The sequence below is a fragment of the Topomyia yanbarensis genome, chromosome 3, assembly GCF_030247195.1.
Source record: "Topomyia yanbarensis strain Yona2022 chromosome 3, ASM3024719v1, whole genome shotgun sequence".
Lineage (NCBI taxonomy): Eukaryota > Metazoa > Arthropoda > Insecta > Diptera > Culicidae > Topomyia > Topomyia yanbarensis.
This window is the reverse complement of record NC_080672.1, coordinates 403,377,230-403,395,857: the sequence shown is the minus strand read 5'-3', so window position 1 is coordinate 403,395,857 and position 18,628 is coordinate 403,377,230. Positions and strand designations below refer to the sequence as shown.

Here is an 18,628-nt window from a genome sequence, read left to right as displayed (position 1 = left end):
CCCGCCCTACTCCATCATTCCTCAATCTTGACGGAGGCAATCTTCATCATCAAACAACGTCTTACAACTATGAAGGTCAGATTACACCGTCCGTAGAGCGTAATTTAATTACGCTGTACGCAGTTCACCTAAGTTTGAACTCTTACCACAGCGTATATTGTTTTAGCCTTTCCACTATCGGTCAGAAATGCTAGTAGGATTTATTAAAATCTTGCGTTTTTCGGCGGTACTGGGATATTAACAACACTTCCTAGTGATGGAAAGCTGTGATCGTGTGTTTTTCCATATATTTCGATTCCCATACACACTAATTTATTCTGCTGAATATCAGCATTTTTCACAACTTTTGCCGAGATTTGAACAACTGAGAACTCGTAAAACCTCGAATTGTTTGCTAAGTCTCGGAAATTATTTCGCTGAAAATTAGCAAACGAAATACATTTTTCCGAGCTATTAGTATAAACATTTACTGATTACTCGGCTGTGCGGGAAAATGCTGAGCTCAATTAAGTGTGTAATATTTTTTTTAATAATTTCAACTTGGTGATTTTGCTAAAAAAATATAAAAAATCAATTTGGCTTATTGGAAACATTGTTATGTTACTTTCAACAGGGGTTAAAAATAATAAGAGTGTTTTATACTTGGAAAAAGAAGTCAGTTGACGGATTCTGTCCTAGGTTTTCAAGTGTCCATATTTAGTAAAAAATTGTCTTCATTTGACTTCAAGAACCAGAACTCGAAATCGGTTATTGTTGTTGTTGATGATTTTGAGCAGACACCAGCTAGATTTCCGAATAAAATGTCTGCAAAATGTAACCTTTCAAATGACTTCAAAATAACGACATGTCTTCACATCTGGCATCACTGTTATCTACTACAAATATTGTGACATCAGGCATCAAATTTGATCGATGTTGTTTACCTTTTGAACTACGAAAAAGTTCGTATTCTCAAGACGATATATTGAATACTTTAATGTGGTGTCACAAACGAACTCGAGTGTTCATTTTTGACAGTTCGCTTGTCCTGTTTACATGGACTTAGAAAAATTCTTTGCAGTTTGTTTCGAGCGAGGCTAGTCGTCTGCAAAATTTGTCTAAATCCATGTAAACAGTAGTAGTGAACTCTTAGGAAAAGTGAGCAAAACTGTGCCAGTAAAGAAGGAGGCATTTGCAATAACGTTCAGAACAATGTTTTGGAAGTATAAATGCTACTGTAGGAAAATATATGAAATTACTAGTAGACGAAAGAATCGATCGTTCATTAAATGTATCCAGTAATCTTGATATTAGCAAGCAAAATTTTGCAGCTAAACTTCGTTGAAACACCGTGTCAGCTTTAAGGAGAGCGTCTGGTGTAAAGTGCTCAAACCGAAAATTATTTTGTTTTACGATTTTGAAGGCAAAGCAACAATGGATCTTTTGTGTAATATCAAGATCTATTTATACGTTCATTGTGTGCGGAAAAAAAATATTTTCAGTTACGCAGAGCCACACATACGAATGTTCCAAGAGTAGACGTCCAACCATTTCCACGTCGAGGACCACCACGGCGAACACGATAACTCTTGATAAAATTGTCTGACACAGGAAATTCAATAAGATTTGTGGGGGTGGGCGTAGCGTAGTTGATAAATCGATTGCCTTGTACGCAGAGCATCTGGGTTCGAATCCCGACCCCGAACATAGGGTTAGAAATTTTTCATAACAGATTTTTCTAACCCGAAGAGGCGAGTGACCTTAAGTTTAAAACCTCTATAATCGAAATAAAAAAATAAGATTTGTAAAGCTTAGACTTGTAGTTACTTGTTGAACCAAAAAAATGGAAAAAGTTCGAGTTCCGGAAAATGAGCTTTATGGCTCATATTTTACTGTAAAATTTGCTCTTTTTTCTTCAAAATAATAAGAAGAAAAAAAATTGTAATCGGTTTCTGGCTACACGTATTGTGCACTCTCATAAAAAATCAAGTCAATTCGTCGTTTAGTTTTTGAGTTATCGCGTTCGTCAGTTTGAAAAACGCGGTTTCAAGAAAAACGCTATTAAAGGGTGTCCCACATCAAATTGCATCGCGGAAAAAACGCTGTAGAAAATACCCATTTGGTATTTTCTCTTGGATATTTGGGTAGAAGTAATTTAGAGTGTATTGTTTACACTGTATTTTTATCACTGCCAGTCTTTCGAAAATTGTTGCTGATAGATTGAAATCTCCGTGTGTTATAGAAATACGAGTGAGGAATGCATGGCTGTTGAAAACAAAAGAAGTTCAGCGTGGCCACCGAGATTGCCCGAGACAATTCTAGAGGTTCAATACTAACAAAAAGAAGTCGATTTTTTTAACCACTACACCAGACGCCCCCCTTAATGAAATCCAAATTTTTAAAATACAAGCTGTAAATAAAAGGTCCAGGCTTTGTCAAATTTGTGCGGTTAAGGGTTTCAATAGCATTAGACGCGTTGTCGTACCATGTCGAGCCATACGTTGTTTTTCTCTCAGCAGTTAACTTTCTAGAGCTTTTTTAGTGTCGACTTACATTTTTCTTCAGAGTCAGCAATTTTGACATTATTTTGAAACAATCGGCTGAGCAAGATTCTCACTGCGATTAATATAAATATGAGCTCTGACGAAACCATGTACTAGCAACATGGCATTTACGTGTGCTACTGTCAAATAAAGACTCTTTACATTCAGGCTAGCGGAGACGAAAACAGTCAAACTAGCAACCATGAATATAACTACATACAAACTGGCAACACGGAATATCCCATAAGTTTTGTTCTTTTTATATGCTTCCCCTCGCAGAACCAACATGCTAGTTTGGCTTTATTTTTTGACACTTCACTAGACTGTGGGTAGAGTCTGTAGCAACCATTCAAAAGACTACATAAAAATTGGCACAACAGAACCCTTGTGCTCTTTTGACTGCACTTTTTGACACATTGAAATCTGCGCAGTCAAAAACATCTTTTCACCATTTGTGATGCCTAATCTGTGTGGAATTTTTGAAAATTTGTGAAAAAATTAGAACATTTCCAAAAATCTGTAGATTTTTTTGAAGATGTCAAAAATCTGTCATCTGCGAAAAAGAATATGTGACCTAATATTGTTAAATATATCTGTGACATTACAGAAAAATCTGTGAATATAGTAACCCTGACCAGCATTCAGGCGAACGATGTGTAAAAGTTCGAACCGAGTTTGTGTCGCAAAGAGAATTATTATTGGCAATGAGCCCACAGACTAACAGACATAACACTCGAAAACAATTCATCACCCACCGACGAACTGACATGGAACAAAAAATGCGTCAGATGTCGTCCTAATTGTTTGAATTAAAATACGTTATTACACTTCGCTTATAGTTCAAAAGTGGATATTTGAAGAGTTGATTTTACAATTCGTTTTGTGGTGCGGTTCATTGCTTGAGCTTAAGTGAGCCGCTGGTTTTTTTTTTCTATATTCATAATCTAAAAATTTATTAAAAAATATTGTTGCTCAGTGGATCTTTTGCACACGATTTGTTATTTCGTGTGCATTTCTCGAAGGAGATGTTATCATTGTTATTGTGATTTTCCCTACGTCATTAATAGACTGAGTTTGCTGTAATTAGAAATAAATCGAGCATATGAGAGTTAACTATTGCACCAGTTCGATGGACTCGTACAATAGTTACATTCGATGGGAAAGAAAACTGAGCGCTCGTACCTCATTCTAATCTAGCTAATATTTGTCATGTAATGTCTACACCTAAATGGTATAAGGTAGCAAAAAACTGCGATCACATGATTATTAACCAAAGTCTACTGACCCAACCAGTCAGTTCCCATCCATTATGCATTGGTTTCTGTCCGCGCGAACCTTCCCTCTGATTTCCCCCCATCAGTCACTGATAAGCGATTATGCAAATTCACATCCCAAAGCGGGCGCACTGATAAGCAATGCAATTCGTTATGCTCGGATCGATTCACTGTATACATATTTATACATACAAAATGTACTACTTACGGGGTACACTCCGCTGGTTCCAGATATTCCTAAGCGGCGGTGAGCTGTGATGGTAGAAGTTCGGCCGGAGGAACGTTCCCGGCGGTAAGTGGGCTTGTGCTTGCTGCTGCAGATGTTGCTGGGTGGCGGCCGCTGCCGCTGCTGCCGCCGAGAGAGCCACCGAAGAGGGAAGCGACGAGCCGGACGTAGGTGATGAGGATGACGCATTAATCGAGGGAAGTCCTCCACCACCAACACCACCACCGCCGCCGCCGCCTCCTCCACCGGCGCCCGGTAGTAATACGTTGCTGCCGTTGGTGCTGGAACTGCCCGGATGACTACTGCTACTGCTGCTGCCGTTGTTGTTGTTGTTGTTGGTCTGGATTGACGCTCCGAGGCGGGCCTTGAGTTCATCGCTGCAGGCAGGCTGGCCGCCACTGCTTGAGCTGTCCACATCGGAGACACCGCTGTCCGCTGGACTTGGAGGTAGTGAGCCTGGATGGTGAGGTGTGACGAGATAAAAGAAACGAAATTAAATTCTTTGTCAGCTTAAGGGTGGATGAAAGAGAGCAGAAAATATTTATACAACAGAAAAGAAAGAAGAGAAAAAAAGCTGTACAGTAAGGGTTATTTTTGCCCGGACGCCACGCCAGCATGTGTACTCCTAATCCGTCAATCATTTCTCGCACGTCACAATGTGCAACACCAGAGCCGCCGCCGATTTTCTTTCGTGGGTTGCTTAGCAGTGATGACGCGAGCGGCCATCATTTTCGAACGTAACGCAGCAGGGGTCGTGGTTCGTAACGAAACGACAGCCCCATTGCAATACCGGGGTCGGAAATTGCCACAAACTGCAACAGCAACGGCAAAGATGCACAGCATGAGAGGTCCCCGGATTATGACCCCTTCGTAATCTTGTAGGAACAAAACGAAAATGAAAAGGATCACCTCTAGACCAGCGATCCTGGTGGAGAGCTTCCGTATTAGCTGCGACCGGTAACAATAGTAATTATAGAACCGAGGCGTATTGTTCGCCGTCTTGATCTTGACAATGAAAGCCATGGGAGAGCAGCCACTGAATCAGAATGCAATGGCTTTGACCCAATCAGACGAAGGAGGAAAACGCACCGAAAACGATGCAAAATGTAAAGGATTTCAATTGTTCACAATATAGTTTCGCTCCAGATACCGATCACCAGGATAGACTCCCGCCGACCGAAGGACACCGAAAAGGGTGCACCCTCATACAGGTGATATCACAGTTTTATATCAAAAAATTGCACACAGCCTACCAGGGGTCCTAGCGTTCGCCGAAAGCAGAAGCAGTGTGCGCGCGGGGTAGGTGGTGACGGCAGGGCAGACGGGATAGAAATAACAATTGCAATCCAGGGAAGGGACCGAGACCAGCGCTCTCACAAGGATCAAAGGCCGGATGGGATTGGAATTAGGATTTTTAGTTCGCATTTTTTCTTTGATATACAAAGGAGCTGGGACTACTTGATTCAATTCAATTTTTTTGGTGAATCGATTTCTACTTTTTTCGAAAAAAATAAATAAATGTGAGGGCAGCAGATGATTGATTTCATTCAGTAGCGAATCGAAGCAATCTGCAATAATATTTGCTTTGACCCTTCCCTGGTGGGTTAGAGGAGAACAGATAGGGTAGGGAAAGAAAGCCCTTATTAATTGTAGGTATGCGAAATTAGTTCACCAGACAGGGATAGATGGGAAATGGTTTTGTGCTTGGTAATGCCATGTGGGAGAAAGGCATGTTTTTCAAAAAAAAAAATAATAACGCAAAATTTGATCCTTTCTGCGACGTGACTTGACATTTTCTTTGTGTGCATCGGAAGGGTCCACCTTCTGGTCTGGAGGTTCCCACAGAACCCTTCACCAGGGGTCCTTCTATAAATACGAAAATTGCAACTTGTCATTAATTTTGATAGCCGCGCTTGAGTGTATGTGTGTACTGTGTGTTGTGGGAGGAAGGGTGATATTTTCTTGGTTTCGGTACATACTTGTCAGCTTGAGAAGGCGGTGTGAGTTTTTGAACTTCTCCATCGACTGCAGATGGAAGATGTTCTCCAGGAAACCGTCATCGTCCACATCGGCACCAGTGCCGGAGGTCGCGTGCGGGAGCATCGTGGAGCAAACTGTTTGCGTGTGTTTTTCGATAATATTAATAGTACAGTTGGTTTGCGACAGAAATAAGATCGTTACGTTAGAGCGGGAAGAGATGAAACAAAGCAGAAAACATGGTTTTGGATTATTTCAATCAGTCGGTAGGATGGCGGTTTCGTTGTCAATGATTTGACTGGGTGTTTTTGGGGTTGGGAAAAGGAATAACGAAAGGGTATCAATGTGTTGAGAAAAACAATAGGAAACCAAACATTCTTCCATTCTTTCGAGAAAAGAATCGAATGTTTTATGATAAATTTTAGGTGTGTAATTCCAGATATCAATATCCTGTCTAGTGCAACGGTTTCTCAAGCAGAGTTTATATACATACTGTTTTTATGCGACCTTCGGAGATTTTCTTGGTAGGCCATGAAACTTAAACTGCTGTCTGTCTCAATGAGGTTTTGCACCAACCTAGCATTAGGGTTACTGAAGAAGTTAACCCCACTTTTCTGAACAGTACTGTTTACATGAATATATTTGACGCTGCTGTTCTAGGGAACAATGCAAAAGAGTCATAGTGTACATTGTTGTCTATAGACTTATCCAGCAGGGTTGGTATTGTGCTGCTTTGACGTTTAAAATGGAAGGAAAACAAAACTTTTACACGGCGAATTGGGAGGCAAACAAACCGCTTCTGGACCTGCGGGGAGGGCGGTAGTATAAAAATGCGAGATTTCAGTGTGCGTATTTTAAACGTCGAATATCTCAATAGTTTACATTTGGGGACATTTTTGTGTGATAATCTTCAAAATTCTATTTGCTGTCCGTATAAAAGTTATCTGCATATTCCAATCATTATCTCTATACCAACAACGTTGTTGAACGAGTTGGTAGGTGTCGATTTTGCAATAGCCTATATTTTAATAATCTCATTTTCATGCTAGATTACTAGGTTACTTATCTGTCAGCAAATTAGATTAGTTCAAGATGAACTTTCAATTGCATATCACACAAAACCGTGCTTGAGGTTCATGTATATATTGTTATTTACTGTACAGTGCACGATGTATCCAGAATCACAGGAACATGGAAAATGTCGGGAAATTGAAGCTCTTTTAAAGCTAAAAAAATAATTTCAAATACCCAATACTATCATATCTTCTCAGCCACAAGAGTTTGAACTTTCGATAACGTTGCTGGATTTTAATTCCTCTAAAGCCAACTTTGCATCACTTCTAATTCAATATGAATTCTTCAAAAGGGCTAAAGGAATTTTTGTAAGCAAACTTGTTTCGCTCAATATTCTGCTGCCAAGTTGAATTCCATGAGAAATACACATTAATCCACATCTTTACCCTTCGTAGAAACAATTTCAAATGTTTTCTGCGTGGAAATTAGAGCAAATTAAGAGAAATAAACAAAACAAAAGTTTGTTCACAAATCTTATTAACCTTCTTCAAAAGTTAATATGGAATCAAAAAGCTTGTTTCTGCTGTTTATTTGTAGTGATATTTGGAATATGATCGTCAACTCCAAAAGAATCCTTTGACTTTTATCTATGGCAGCACTGCTCTAGCGGATCAGAACAAACTAAATATAAAAACTACGGTTTATAAATATCAATAATAGTTGGTACTCAAATGTACGGTAATAGTCCCAGTCAATAGCATTACTAAAATTTATATTTGCACAATCCAAGTAATATATAGTTTTTGTTGATGAATTATATGGATTGATTAAAGATGTCATATGCAATGGAATTTGGAGATAGTTTCTTTTAATTATAGTTTAGGTCTAGGACAGGATTCTCCAAGCACAAAAACCTCTTCTTGTTGTGTTGACTTCTGTTGAAAGTAACACGATACACTTATTGCTTTTATAGTCTCAGAATTGGTGTCACTAAAGCAAAATCGAATAGTAGCAGACAAATCAACCGAATTCAGCAATTTATCTTTCATTCAAAAGATATATGTTATAGAAGCAATTTATATTGTTTGAGCTCGAACCTGCGGCGGTTTTCTACCACAACTTTACGCAATCTAGTTTTGAAACATTCGTGTAGCAACTCCATTGTGTAAAATTTTGACATTTCCAGTATCATTGAATCGTTTCAAAGTGCGGAAGAAATACTCACTTCTAACGTAGAACTCGTTTAACAAGTAGACAAGGTATAAGCTTTTGCAAATGAAGTTTTTACAATAAATGTGTTCCGGTATTTGCTCTATGACTCGCTATTTATTTTCATCAGTGGCTGCCTAAGTGATATTCTCAAAAATAAATTAATATTATTTTCGCATGAAATCTAACCTGCCGAAGAAGTTTAAAATGGTACAAAATGATGACACCTATTCTGAGACACCCTGTATTCTTTAATATTTATAAAACATACTAAATTCAATTACCCGATTCACAATGAAATCAGTTGTACACACTAAAAAATATGAATTTTCTCGTTGACGTAATTCCAAGCTAAGTTAGTAATCCGTCATTCACGTGACGTGATATGAACGTGTTTCATTTAATTTCGTATGAAAGATGTGCTTTACATAAGCAGTACCATAAAATTACACTTATCAACATTATAAACAAACGCCATTTACGGATTAAAATTACATGATTTGCGAAATTAAAAATAAAACGTAAAACTATGTCAGGATCAGGAAACGTAAATTTACACGATTTTTGTTAGAAGTGTAATAAAATAGTTGCGTTGAACAAAAGTACTTTATAGCACCTCCTCGGGCTTCCTCAAATGTCCACAAGCAGTTTGGCATAGAGTGAACCAATTCGGGAGTACTTTCTGCGGGGATATTTAGCCAATCTTCCTATAAAGTAGCTTTTATGACACTGGCACTAGAAATTTTTTTACTTTTGAGTCGTCGATATAGTTCATCTCGATGCTCGATAGGATTTCGATCAGGTGATAATGAAAATGTTTCGGCGTATAAAAGTACTACTCCTCGACAACGTTGGTTGTGTTTGGGATTGCTGTTTTGTTCGAAGATACAATCACGCCCGAATACATATAGCTCTAGACTTTTACCTGTCACTATGTTTTACGGTTGGCATAAGTTTTTTGTTCAAACTATCTTTATGCGTAAAGGGCACATAACCCATAACTAACTTATTTTTGGAGGTGTTTGTGAGTTCCTATCATCAGAATGTGACACTAACTTAGTGACAGGACTAAGCTAGCGCCGGATTGACGCTGAGCAAATCCACACACCCAAAACAAACCCGGTAAGAATCACTTTCATTAATGGGAGTATCGCTAGCTCAAATTGTAAGACTTCTGGTAATGTGCAAAAATTGCACGAAGCTTCTTTGCATGTAATGCAAGGAACAGAAGAACGAATTTTGTCTATGTATTAGCGATATATGTGTATTGGTATATAAAATGCGTTCGACACAAAAGAGTGCTGGCATTGAGGAACGAGCCCGCACGGGCAGATTACTGACCAATACTTTATCCATCCGACCATGCTATCAGATAGTTGAGTGGATAAAAGTCATAAATACTTGGGCGATTTCATGAATTATGCAAAAGTAACATGATGGCAACCATATGTGCGCGGTTTGGAAATGAACCCAAGTGAGCTGCGTACAAGGCAATCGATTTACCAACTACGCGATCTCCACCCCTTATATTATATTATATTATATTATATTATATTATATTATATTATATTATATTATATTATATTATATTATATTATATTATATTATATTATATTATATTATATTATATTATATTATATTATATTATATTATATTATATTATATTATATTATATTATATTATATTATATTATATTATATTATATTATATTATATTATATTATATTATATTATATTATATTATATTATATTATATTATATTATATTATATTATATTATATTATATTATATTATATTATATTATATTATATTATATTATATTATATTATATTATATTATATTATATTATATTATATTAAATTATACCCGTCGTACGTTGCTGAGACGTTCAGCGGAGTGGGGGTAAAATACAATTCGTGCCGAAACGCCATCTGGCGGGCAGATAGTCCCCAACCCATAGCACACAGACAGGCTCCATAATAGATGTCTACTACGTGGAAATTAATACGGCAGTCGGATAATCCGTTTAGGAGTCATGGATCACATACATAAAAACATTGACTTTTATATATACAGATTATATTATATTACATCACATTGTATTATATTATATTATGTTGTATTGTATTGTACTGTATTATGTTGTATTGTATTGTACTGTATTATTTTACATTGAATTATATTGTTATAAGCCATATTATATTATATTATATTATATTATATTATATTATATTATATTATATTATATTATATTATATTATATTATATTATATTATATTATATTATATTATATTATATTATATTATATTATATTATATTATATTATATTATATTATATTATATTATATTATATTATATTATATTATTATTGTATTATTCTACAACAAATCATCTCGGGGAAAGATTGACAAGTATTGCAAAATTCGTTATTCAATCTACTGGATCTTATTTCGGAAGAAGATTCTTTGATGCCCGCGGATACTAAGTAGGTGCATTTGCTTACGGGTCCACCACCCCCACCCCCTTCGGGCCTTTATACAGTGGTATGCTGAACGCAGAATGGTAACGAAATTTGAGCGTACTATTAAGTGGAGCCGCATGCAGAGCAAGACTCAAGCTAGAATGGTGGCTACCTACATACATACATACAAACATACAATGAAAAACTAAAATGATGATGGTGAGGAAAAGAATAAAAAGCAGACGGTGAATAAAAACTCGCCGTGCGTTGCGTCTCACAGCTAATCAATCACGATAACCAGATTGAACAACTTCAATTCCACACTCTGGCGACGACGAGGACACCGAAGCAGTCATTCGCAAGTACAAAGCCAGACGCAGCTGCCGCAACAACATGTTTTTTTTCAACATTTCCTTTTGCGGATTCATGATTTTCAAAATCATTTGCCGCTTCCCATGTTCTTACCTGAATGACGTCAATTTAATTATTAAATAATCTTCAGTATTAATACTCTTCAAATAAAAGTTGAACCGGTTATTTTCTAATTTGGTTAAATTTTTGACTATTAGGTCCACCAGGCTCTACTGATTCCTTTTATGGCCCTTAGTAATTGTGCAAATTTTGGTACCGATCGGTTGTGTCTACGGACCCTCCAAAATTTTCAAAGTTTATATGGAAGTTTGTATGGAAAATCGGTTAACCTTGAAAATAAATTCTTAAAAAATCACCTCATCAATCAATTAATCAGAATACTATATATTTCTAAAGGTCTTCTACTGAACACATTCGTGGAACATTGTAAGTTTATGAAAATTCGCTGAGAAAAGTTATTTACTAAAGAAGCAGCATGACTTCAAAACAAGTGGATTTTATTATTAATCTTAGCAACCCTGTTTGAATAGCTGTATCTGCCATACGCGAGTGGTGGGTGGTAAGTTTAGTTTACACTTGTATAACGAAGTAGCTATTCTAACTGGGTTGCTATGGTTACTAATAAAATCCACTTGTTTTGAAGTTATACTGCTTCTTTAGTTAATAATTTTTCTCAACGAATTTTCATAAACTTGCAATGTTCCCCGAATGTGTTCAGTAGAAGATTACCTTTAGAAATATATAGTATTCTGATTAATTGATTGATGAGGTAATTTTTTAAGAATTTATTTTCAAGGTCAACCGATTTTCCATACAAACTTCCATATAAACTTTGAAAATTTTGGAGGGTCTATAGACACAACCGATCGGTACCAAAATTTGCACAATTACTAAGGGCCATAAAAGGAATCAACAGAGCCCAGTGGAGCTAAAAGTCAAAAATTGAACCAGTCTGGTGTACATTGCTTAATTTAACCTCGAATATAGTGACCTATCCTACCCTAAGATTTTAAAAACATGGAAAAAATTACCTTCGCCTTATTGAAATTAGCTTGAAAAACATTTAGGCAGACATAAAACTACTATTGCCAAAACGTTGCCAGATGTATAACATTTCCAACTAGTGCTTGTTTGTCAAAATCAGTGCAAAAATACCATCGCACGAGCTCGCCAAAGAAAACTGGCCTACTTGACCCCATTCTAATCTATTTTCGGTTGTAAAAATGACTTGATTACAGTACAAGTTCTCATTTATAAGCAGTTTAGAAAAAGTCAAGCAATTCTCCATATCAGTTTTACTTATTAACGGTTTTTTTCGGGGTGTGCATTTGACGTCCGTCTTTGTTTGACAGCTTCCAAGAATGTTCACTTCTTAGCGCGTTGTCGATAGAATTACGCTATAAACAATATGTTTCGATAGATTGTACTGTACTCTTGATTTTTCCGTGATTTCTGTTGTCTCCTCGTAGCTTTCATTTTCTCGGCGAAGTTTTAGATTCAATTTGCGTACTTCCATCTAAGTTTACTTGCGTTACTTTTGGATATTAATTTATATTAAAGTCTTTTTATTTCACCAAAAAAGAACGTGAAAATTGTAGATATAAATATAACATCGATAGATCAATGACATTGACAAATAACGAAACAAAATATAGAAATGTTGAATCTTTTTTCAGAGATTCGGCGTCGTTTATCGCGCAGATTCAATAAATCGATAAAAACAAAATACAACACCGCAGAGTTGAAAAGTTGGGCGAATCCAGAAAAGTAAACATTTATCAAGCTCTATCGGCATACCCTTGCATTTGACAGTGTCGATAAAGTAGTTTATTATACACACAAATTATTTTGATCATCACATAATACTCCTTAAAACTAACGACGCTGAATCCCTCTGGATATAGATTCGACACGTCAATCGTTTGTTTACCATTTATCTGTCAGTGTCATTCCAATTGAGCACGAGACCTGTCAATGGCCCTCGTTCCAGAAGGATTCGAAGCGATTTTCTTCGGAATGAGGGCTTTTGACGGGTCTCGTGCTCGATTGGAATGACACTTACTGATAAATAATAAGAATAAGATAGAGATGGCGAGTCTTTATCCACAGGGATTCAGCGTCTTTACATAAAACCTTATCAGAAGTATTAGAGAAATGAATATCGATGGAAACGATGTTTTGTTTTGGTTCACAAATTGACAATATGTGATGAAAACAATGACATCACAATGCATGTCGACACAGATCTTTCATTAGGGCCTAAGTCGCAATGTACTTAAATGGAGAAAAATCAGTTTCAATATTCGGCGATACTTTTCTAAATGTAGTTTTTATTGTAGGCATAAATTACTTTATGACCATGTTTTTCCGGAAGCATCTTTAGTTAAACCTTATGACAATATAACAAAGAATTTAATTCCTATGTGCTTTTAGTGGGTAGAAACTAAAAAAATGCTTACGCCCAATTTGCATCCCAGTCGTGATTTCGCCCTTCAGCAACCACCATCTGCGGAAGGGCTAAACCGTGTACATAATTTTCAGAAGGGCGCGGTAAATGGGCTAAACTGACTCTGTCTTGCTGGGTAGGGCTGGGTAAATGGGCGAGCTTGACAGTATACTTTTTTATAGGGCTCAGCAAATGGTCGCATAGAAAGCCAATGTAAATGTAAGGTCGCGTGCATCTTTTCTTCGAATTACATGAAAATATTGAAATATTCGAATGTTTATGTGCAACAACTATCGAGTAGACATGATCATAGTAGATATTGTTTATCATTTATATAATAGAACCGCCGTTTAAAGAATAATTTTGTGTACGCCCGGTTCTGTCAAAAAATGTAAGTTTAGCCTTTATATTCCATATGAGAATAAGGGCCTAAGTCGAAATCTCGAAGAAAATGCATGTTTCGCCGTTTTGTTTCCTTTAATTATAAATCGAACTAAAAACCATTTTAACTAATTTTCACATCAATCTTGTAGTATTTTTATCGCATAATGTCATAATATCGAAAACGCAGTTTGTTTACATTTGCGATTTAAGCCCTAATGAAAGATCTATGTCGACGTATGGAAAAACGTTTTTACATTTCTTATAAAAGAAATGTATAGAATTCGCTCAAACTTTCAAGATTTTTTCCGAGGCCCGGAGGGCCGAGTCTTATATACCAATCGACTCAGCTCGACGATTTGGGACAATGTCTGTGTGTGTGTGTGTGTCTGTGTGTGTGTGTGTATGTAACGGACAAATTCTCATTCGTGTTTCTCAGCAATGGCTGAACCGATCTTATCCAAACCAATTTTAAATGAAAGAACTAAAAAACAGTATGAACGCTATTAATTTGTTTTTGATTCTGATGTTTAGTTTCCAAGATATGAATGTTTGAATGCGTAAAAATGGCGTTTTTTGCAGTTTTTTTGAATTATCTGCCGAAATTGACAATATAGAATAACAATTTATATGTTTTTAGACAGCTTTAACGAATACCTTTCGAACAAGCTACAGATTGTTGAAATCGGACTATTATCAAAAGAGATATTTAACATTAAATGCGGACGAAAGATTTTTATCATTTCCCATTGCCAGAAATATGACCAAAAACATGTAATCTATTTTTAACGCCAAAACGGTTTACTTTAGGTCAATAGTATCTTCGGTGAATTTAATGGAGGCAATATGCCCTTTCTTTTGGTATTGTGCTTTTGCTGATTAATCCCCCTATGAGTGAGATATTTTCCCAAATTTTCTTGGAAGTGATTATATCGAAATGATGCCTTCAGCAAATTTGGAGCTCTTACTTTTGCAAATAACTTTACTGAAGACTTCAAATATCTATTTTGAATACTTTAAAAGTTATGGCTTGTTGTTTGTGGATTACTCTTTGTCGCCTATTTATTGTTCAATATAGAAATAATCCATTGAAATAAGCCAAACATTATTTCGATAAAACGAATTTTGTATTTCATTTTTCTATCTACAACCGCTAGAAATAATCACCGAACACTTCCAAGTTGTCTGGAAGGAACTTGATAACTTATCAGTGCAAAAATGTTCATTTGTGCGAATCTTCTGAGTGCAATTTTTCTAATTCATGACCATCGGATCGATCTGAAACATATTGGAAAATGAAAAGCGAAATAACTAACTCCAAGCAACGGCGTAGCCGAGAGAAGGTTTTGGGGTTTAACACCATACAACGCCTCCCCCCCCCCACCACACCCACAAAAAAATTGGATTGAAGTTGAAAATTTATTGATGCAGACTGATTTAATTCAATATTAAAATAACAATTCTCTGATCCGTACATTGATATTCTGTTGTTGCAAACATCATGAGGACTTTTGATAAATTGTCGGAATGGGGTCCTGATATGTAACTGATCTTTTGGTCTTGATTTCACAGTTGTCTAATTGCATCAATATCAAAATCCTGCCTGAAAACATTCCAATAGAAAATTCCAGAGTTCTGTTTTCAATCATGATCCTTAGATTTCTTTTCAAATTGAGCTCGTTTTTGTAGAGATGTACTGTAATAAGGGTATTTATTTAATAGGAAGCGAAGTAAAAATTAATTTAATGTCTATGAAACATAGAACTGCGCACCAAAAAATGTATAACTTTCAACATTTGCTAAAAATGTTTTTGCCTTTCTCATTCACTCTAAAATTCGTCAATCTAATCCCGACCGGGAGGGCCGAGTGTCATATGCCAATCGACTCAGTTCATCGAGATCGGAAAATGTCTGTGTGTATGTGGAAAAATATGTGACCTCTGTTTCTCAGAGATGGCTGGATCGATTTGCACAAAGTTAGTCTCAAATGAAAGGTACAACCTTCCCATCGGCTGCAATTGATTTTTTATTGATTGGACTTCCGGTTCCGGAGTTACGAGTTGAAGAGTGCAATCACACAGCAAATTCCCATATAAACTGAAATGAAAAATTTTCAAAATCAAATTTGTATTTTTGATGCCAAATGACTTTATAATGCATGAAACATCGAGATTTGATGTAAACTCGAAAAAAATAATGTTTGACAAAAATTGATTTTTTTGGACTTTGGTACATTTTTGCCTTTCTTTTTTTTATTTCGATTATAGAGGTTTTAACCTTAAGGTCATTCGCCTCTTCGGGTTAGAAAAATCTCTTGTGAAAAATTTCGAACCCTATGTGCGGGGTCGGGACTCGAACCCAGGTGCGCTGCGTACAAGGCAATCGATTTACCAACTACGCCACGCCCACTCCCTTTTGCCTTTCTCATACAGAAAGGTTATGCAATCAATCTAAAAATCGTCAATCATACCGGCCCGGAGGGAGTATGCAGTGAGTGGTTGCTACTTTAAAAATAAAACTAGTCCCGGATCTTACTATGTGATACTGAAACATCGCTTGAAACCAGCGGCGGTCAAGCGATGTTTCAGTATCACATAGTATCTCAAGATCGTGGCTGTCGATCCATTGTATGTATGTGCAAATCGTACTGAACATGAAATATTCATTTCCACCATTTTATTGAACATAACCATCGTAGTCTGGACAAGTGAGACAAGCACAATTGCACCACTAGGTGGATTAAAACAGGTTTATATTTTGGGAATGCGTCGAGTTGAGACGCAAACGTAATATGATTAATAACGAGGATAACACTTTCCGAATGTAGAGAGAAATTTATGAAAAATGACGATTTCCATTCGACTCTAGCAGGTTCTGATCGATTTTGATGAGTATTTGATTTTTGTTGTATGACCAATTATATGTATAGGTCAAATGTTTAAAAACAGTAATTTAAGGTCAAGAAGGAATCATTTTTAAACCGCCAATTTCGGAGGTTTAGTATCTTCGATGAGTTTTACAAACGTTAAACAGCGCATCATTCGATAAAATAATTTTGGCGGTATATCGTCCAAGAAGTATTTATGGTGAATTTTCTCAGGTTAATATTCATGACTACAATAAAGTCACAACAAATTCGCTAAAAACACGAACTCTGTTACTATTTTCTGAAAAATTAATTCTGCATAATTTTAAAACTTCAAAAATTACGGTTTCGGAATTATGCCGTTTGGACAGTTAGATCGATTTTCACCAAACCCCCACCAATTGTAAAATTGGTATTGTAAAAAAACGTAAGGGCGATACTTCAATGCTGATAGGTGGGACCGAAAAAGCAAACAATCGTCAAAGGGGCGATACTATCATTTTGTCAATTTCAATAGCAAACACAAATTTTAATTTAATAATTTCAGATACTTCATGAAGTTTTGGGTTTCGATCACTGAATCATGCAATCTAGGATGTAAAAACACAATAGTTCTTAAATAGGAAATAAAACCAAGTCTGGAAATATTCACTGTTGATTTTCTTTGAATGGTGTCACTGCTAGTGTCGCTTTTTTCCAGAAAAAGCGTTGATTTTTAGGTCTCAGTCGCGTTGGAAATTTGAGTAAAGTATAAACTTCATTTCGATTCAAAAAAAATCAATTTTTTGGCTCAGTACAATATACATAACCCCTTTAGGAAAATTCAGTTTTCCCACCACAATGCATTGATTGAGGAATTTAGATATTTTATTAACAGAGCATTAGCAATAATCCGTTTGTATGTCTATTTTATGGGCCATTTTTTCGCTTTCCTATTGATTTGGTTTGAGATTTCTAGCACTGATGTTGTCCTATGCTGATTTGAGCGATTCTCTGTGTCCTGCCACAATCCCATGTAGTATGTGTTATCAAAAACATCGCGAAGCATCAAGTTTTAAATGTTCTCATACGATATAATATCAGAAGAGAGTGATAAGAGTTATAAGAAATGTCTCATCACACTGTTAGGTGGATTAAAAGCGTTTTTTATAACGAATTGAGTTCTACAAGATGACGACACGAATGAACTCATGATGAATGAAGTTCATGTTTGACAATTCTCGGTGGATTGTTTACTTTGCGTGAGTTCGAGTGCAACGGGTGCTCATCTGTTACATTCGAACTCACGCAACTCCCGTGTAAACAAACCACCGAGAATTGTCAAACGAAGTTCATCCGCCTTATTTTTTGTGGTTATGTCGGTTGCTGTAAAACGACATTGTCTTACTACAAGAATGGATTAATATCACCCCTTATAACTTGTTTCAAAATTTGTTCAAGCAATGTAGTCTTTAAAAATACTAACTATACCTAACAACCTACTCGGTATATGGTGAAAGTGACTCCGACCCAACTGCAAAAGGCAATATGATTGGTGAAATCGTTGATTTATCGTTTGGTGTACGATGGAAGCAAACGTTGCTAAATGGTTTCGTAAAGTATCATTACAATTCTCGTATAGGTATAGATTATAGTAAATATTCTGACATTTAAAACAAAATATTTGTCCTCAACTGAAAAAAACGAGCCATATTATTACTCAAATGTAAATGTTTTTCCGGCTGCGTGGGAAATATTTGGTTTTGGACCCCACTGTGACCCTCTTACTCTCTTTATCGATAGTCAAATCGAAATCTGTTTTGAATCCCTTAAATAATGTTAAACAATAAAAGGTTGATTGGAAATAAAAAACACCACCAGAAAGCATTGGAAGCCAATCTT

General features: G+C 36.2%; 1 protein-coding gene across 2 annotated transcripts in view; it reads right to left on the bottom strand.

Moving 5' to 3' along the window:
• Positions 1-3,981: 3,981 nt before the first annotated feature.
• Positions 3,982-18,628, bottom strand: part of LOC131689080 (ecdysone-induced protein 74EF-like) — a 127,024-nt gene continuing 112,377 nt past the window's right edge. The window contains exons 3-4 of one of the 2 annotated variants that reach the window (XM_058973876.1): positions 6,002-6,136; positions 3,982-4,478 (exon numbers count right to left, since the gene is read on the bottom strand). In XM_058973876.1, coding sequence (XP_058829859.1) covers positions 3,997-4,478; positions 6,002-6,136 — 617 coding nt within the window. In that variant the 3' untranslated portion in view covers positions 3,982-3,996. The remainder of the gene's footprint in view (positions 4,479-6,001; positions 6,137-18,628) is intronic. The other variant, XM_058973877.1, reaches the window with a different exon arrangement.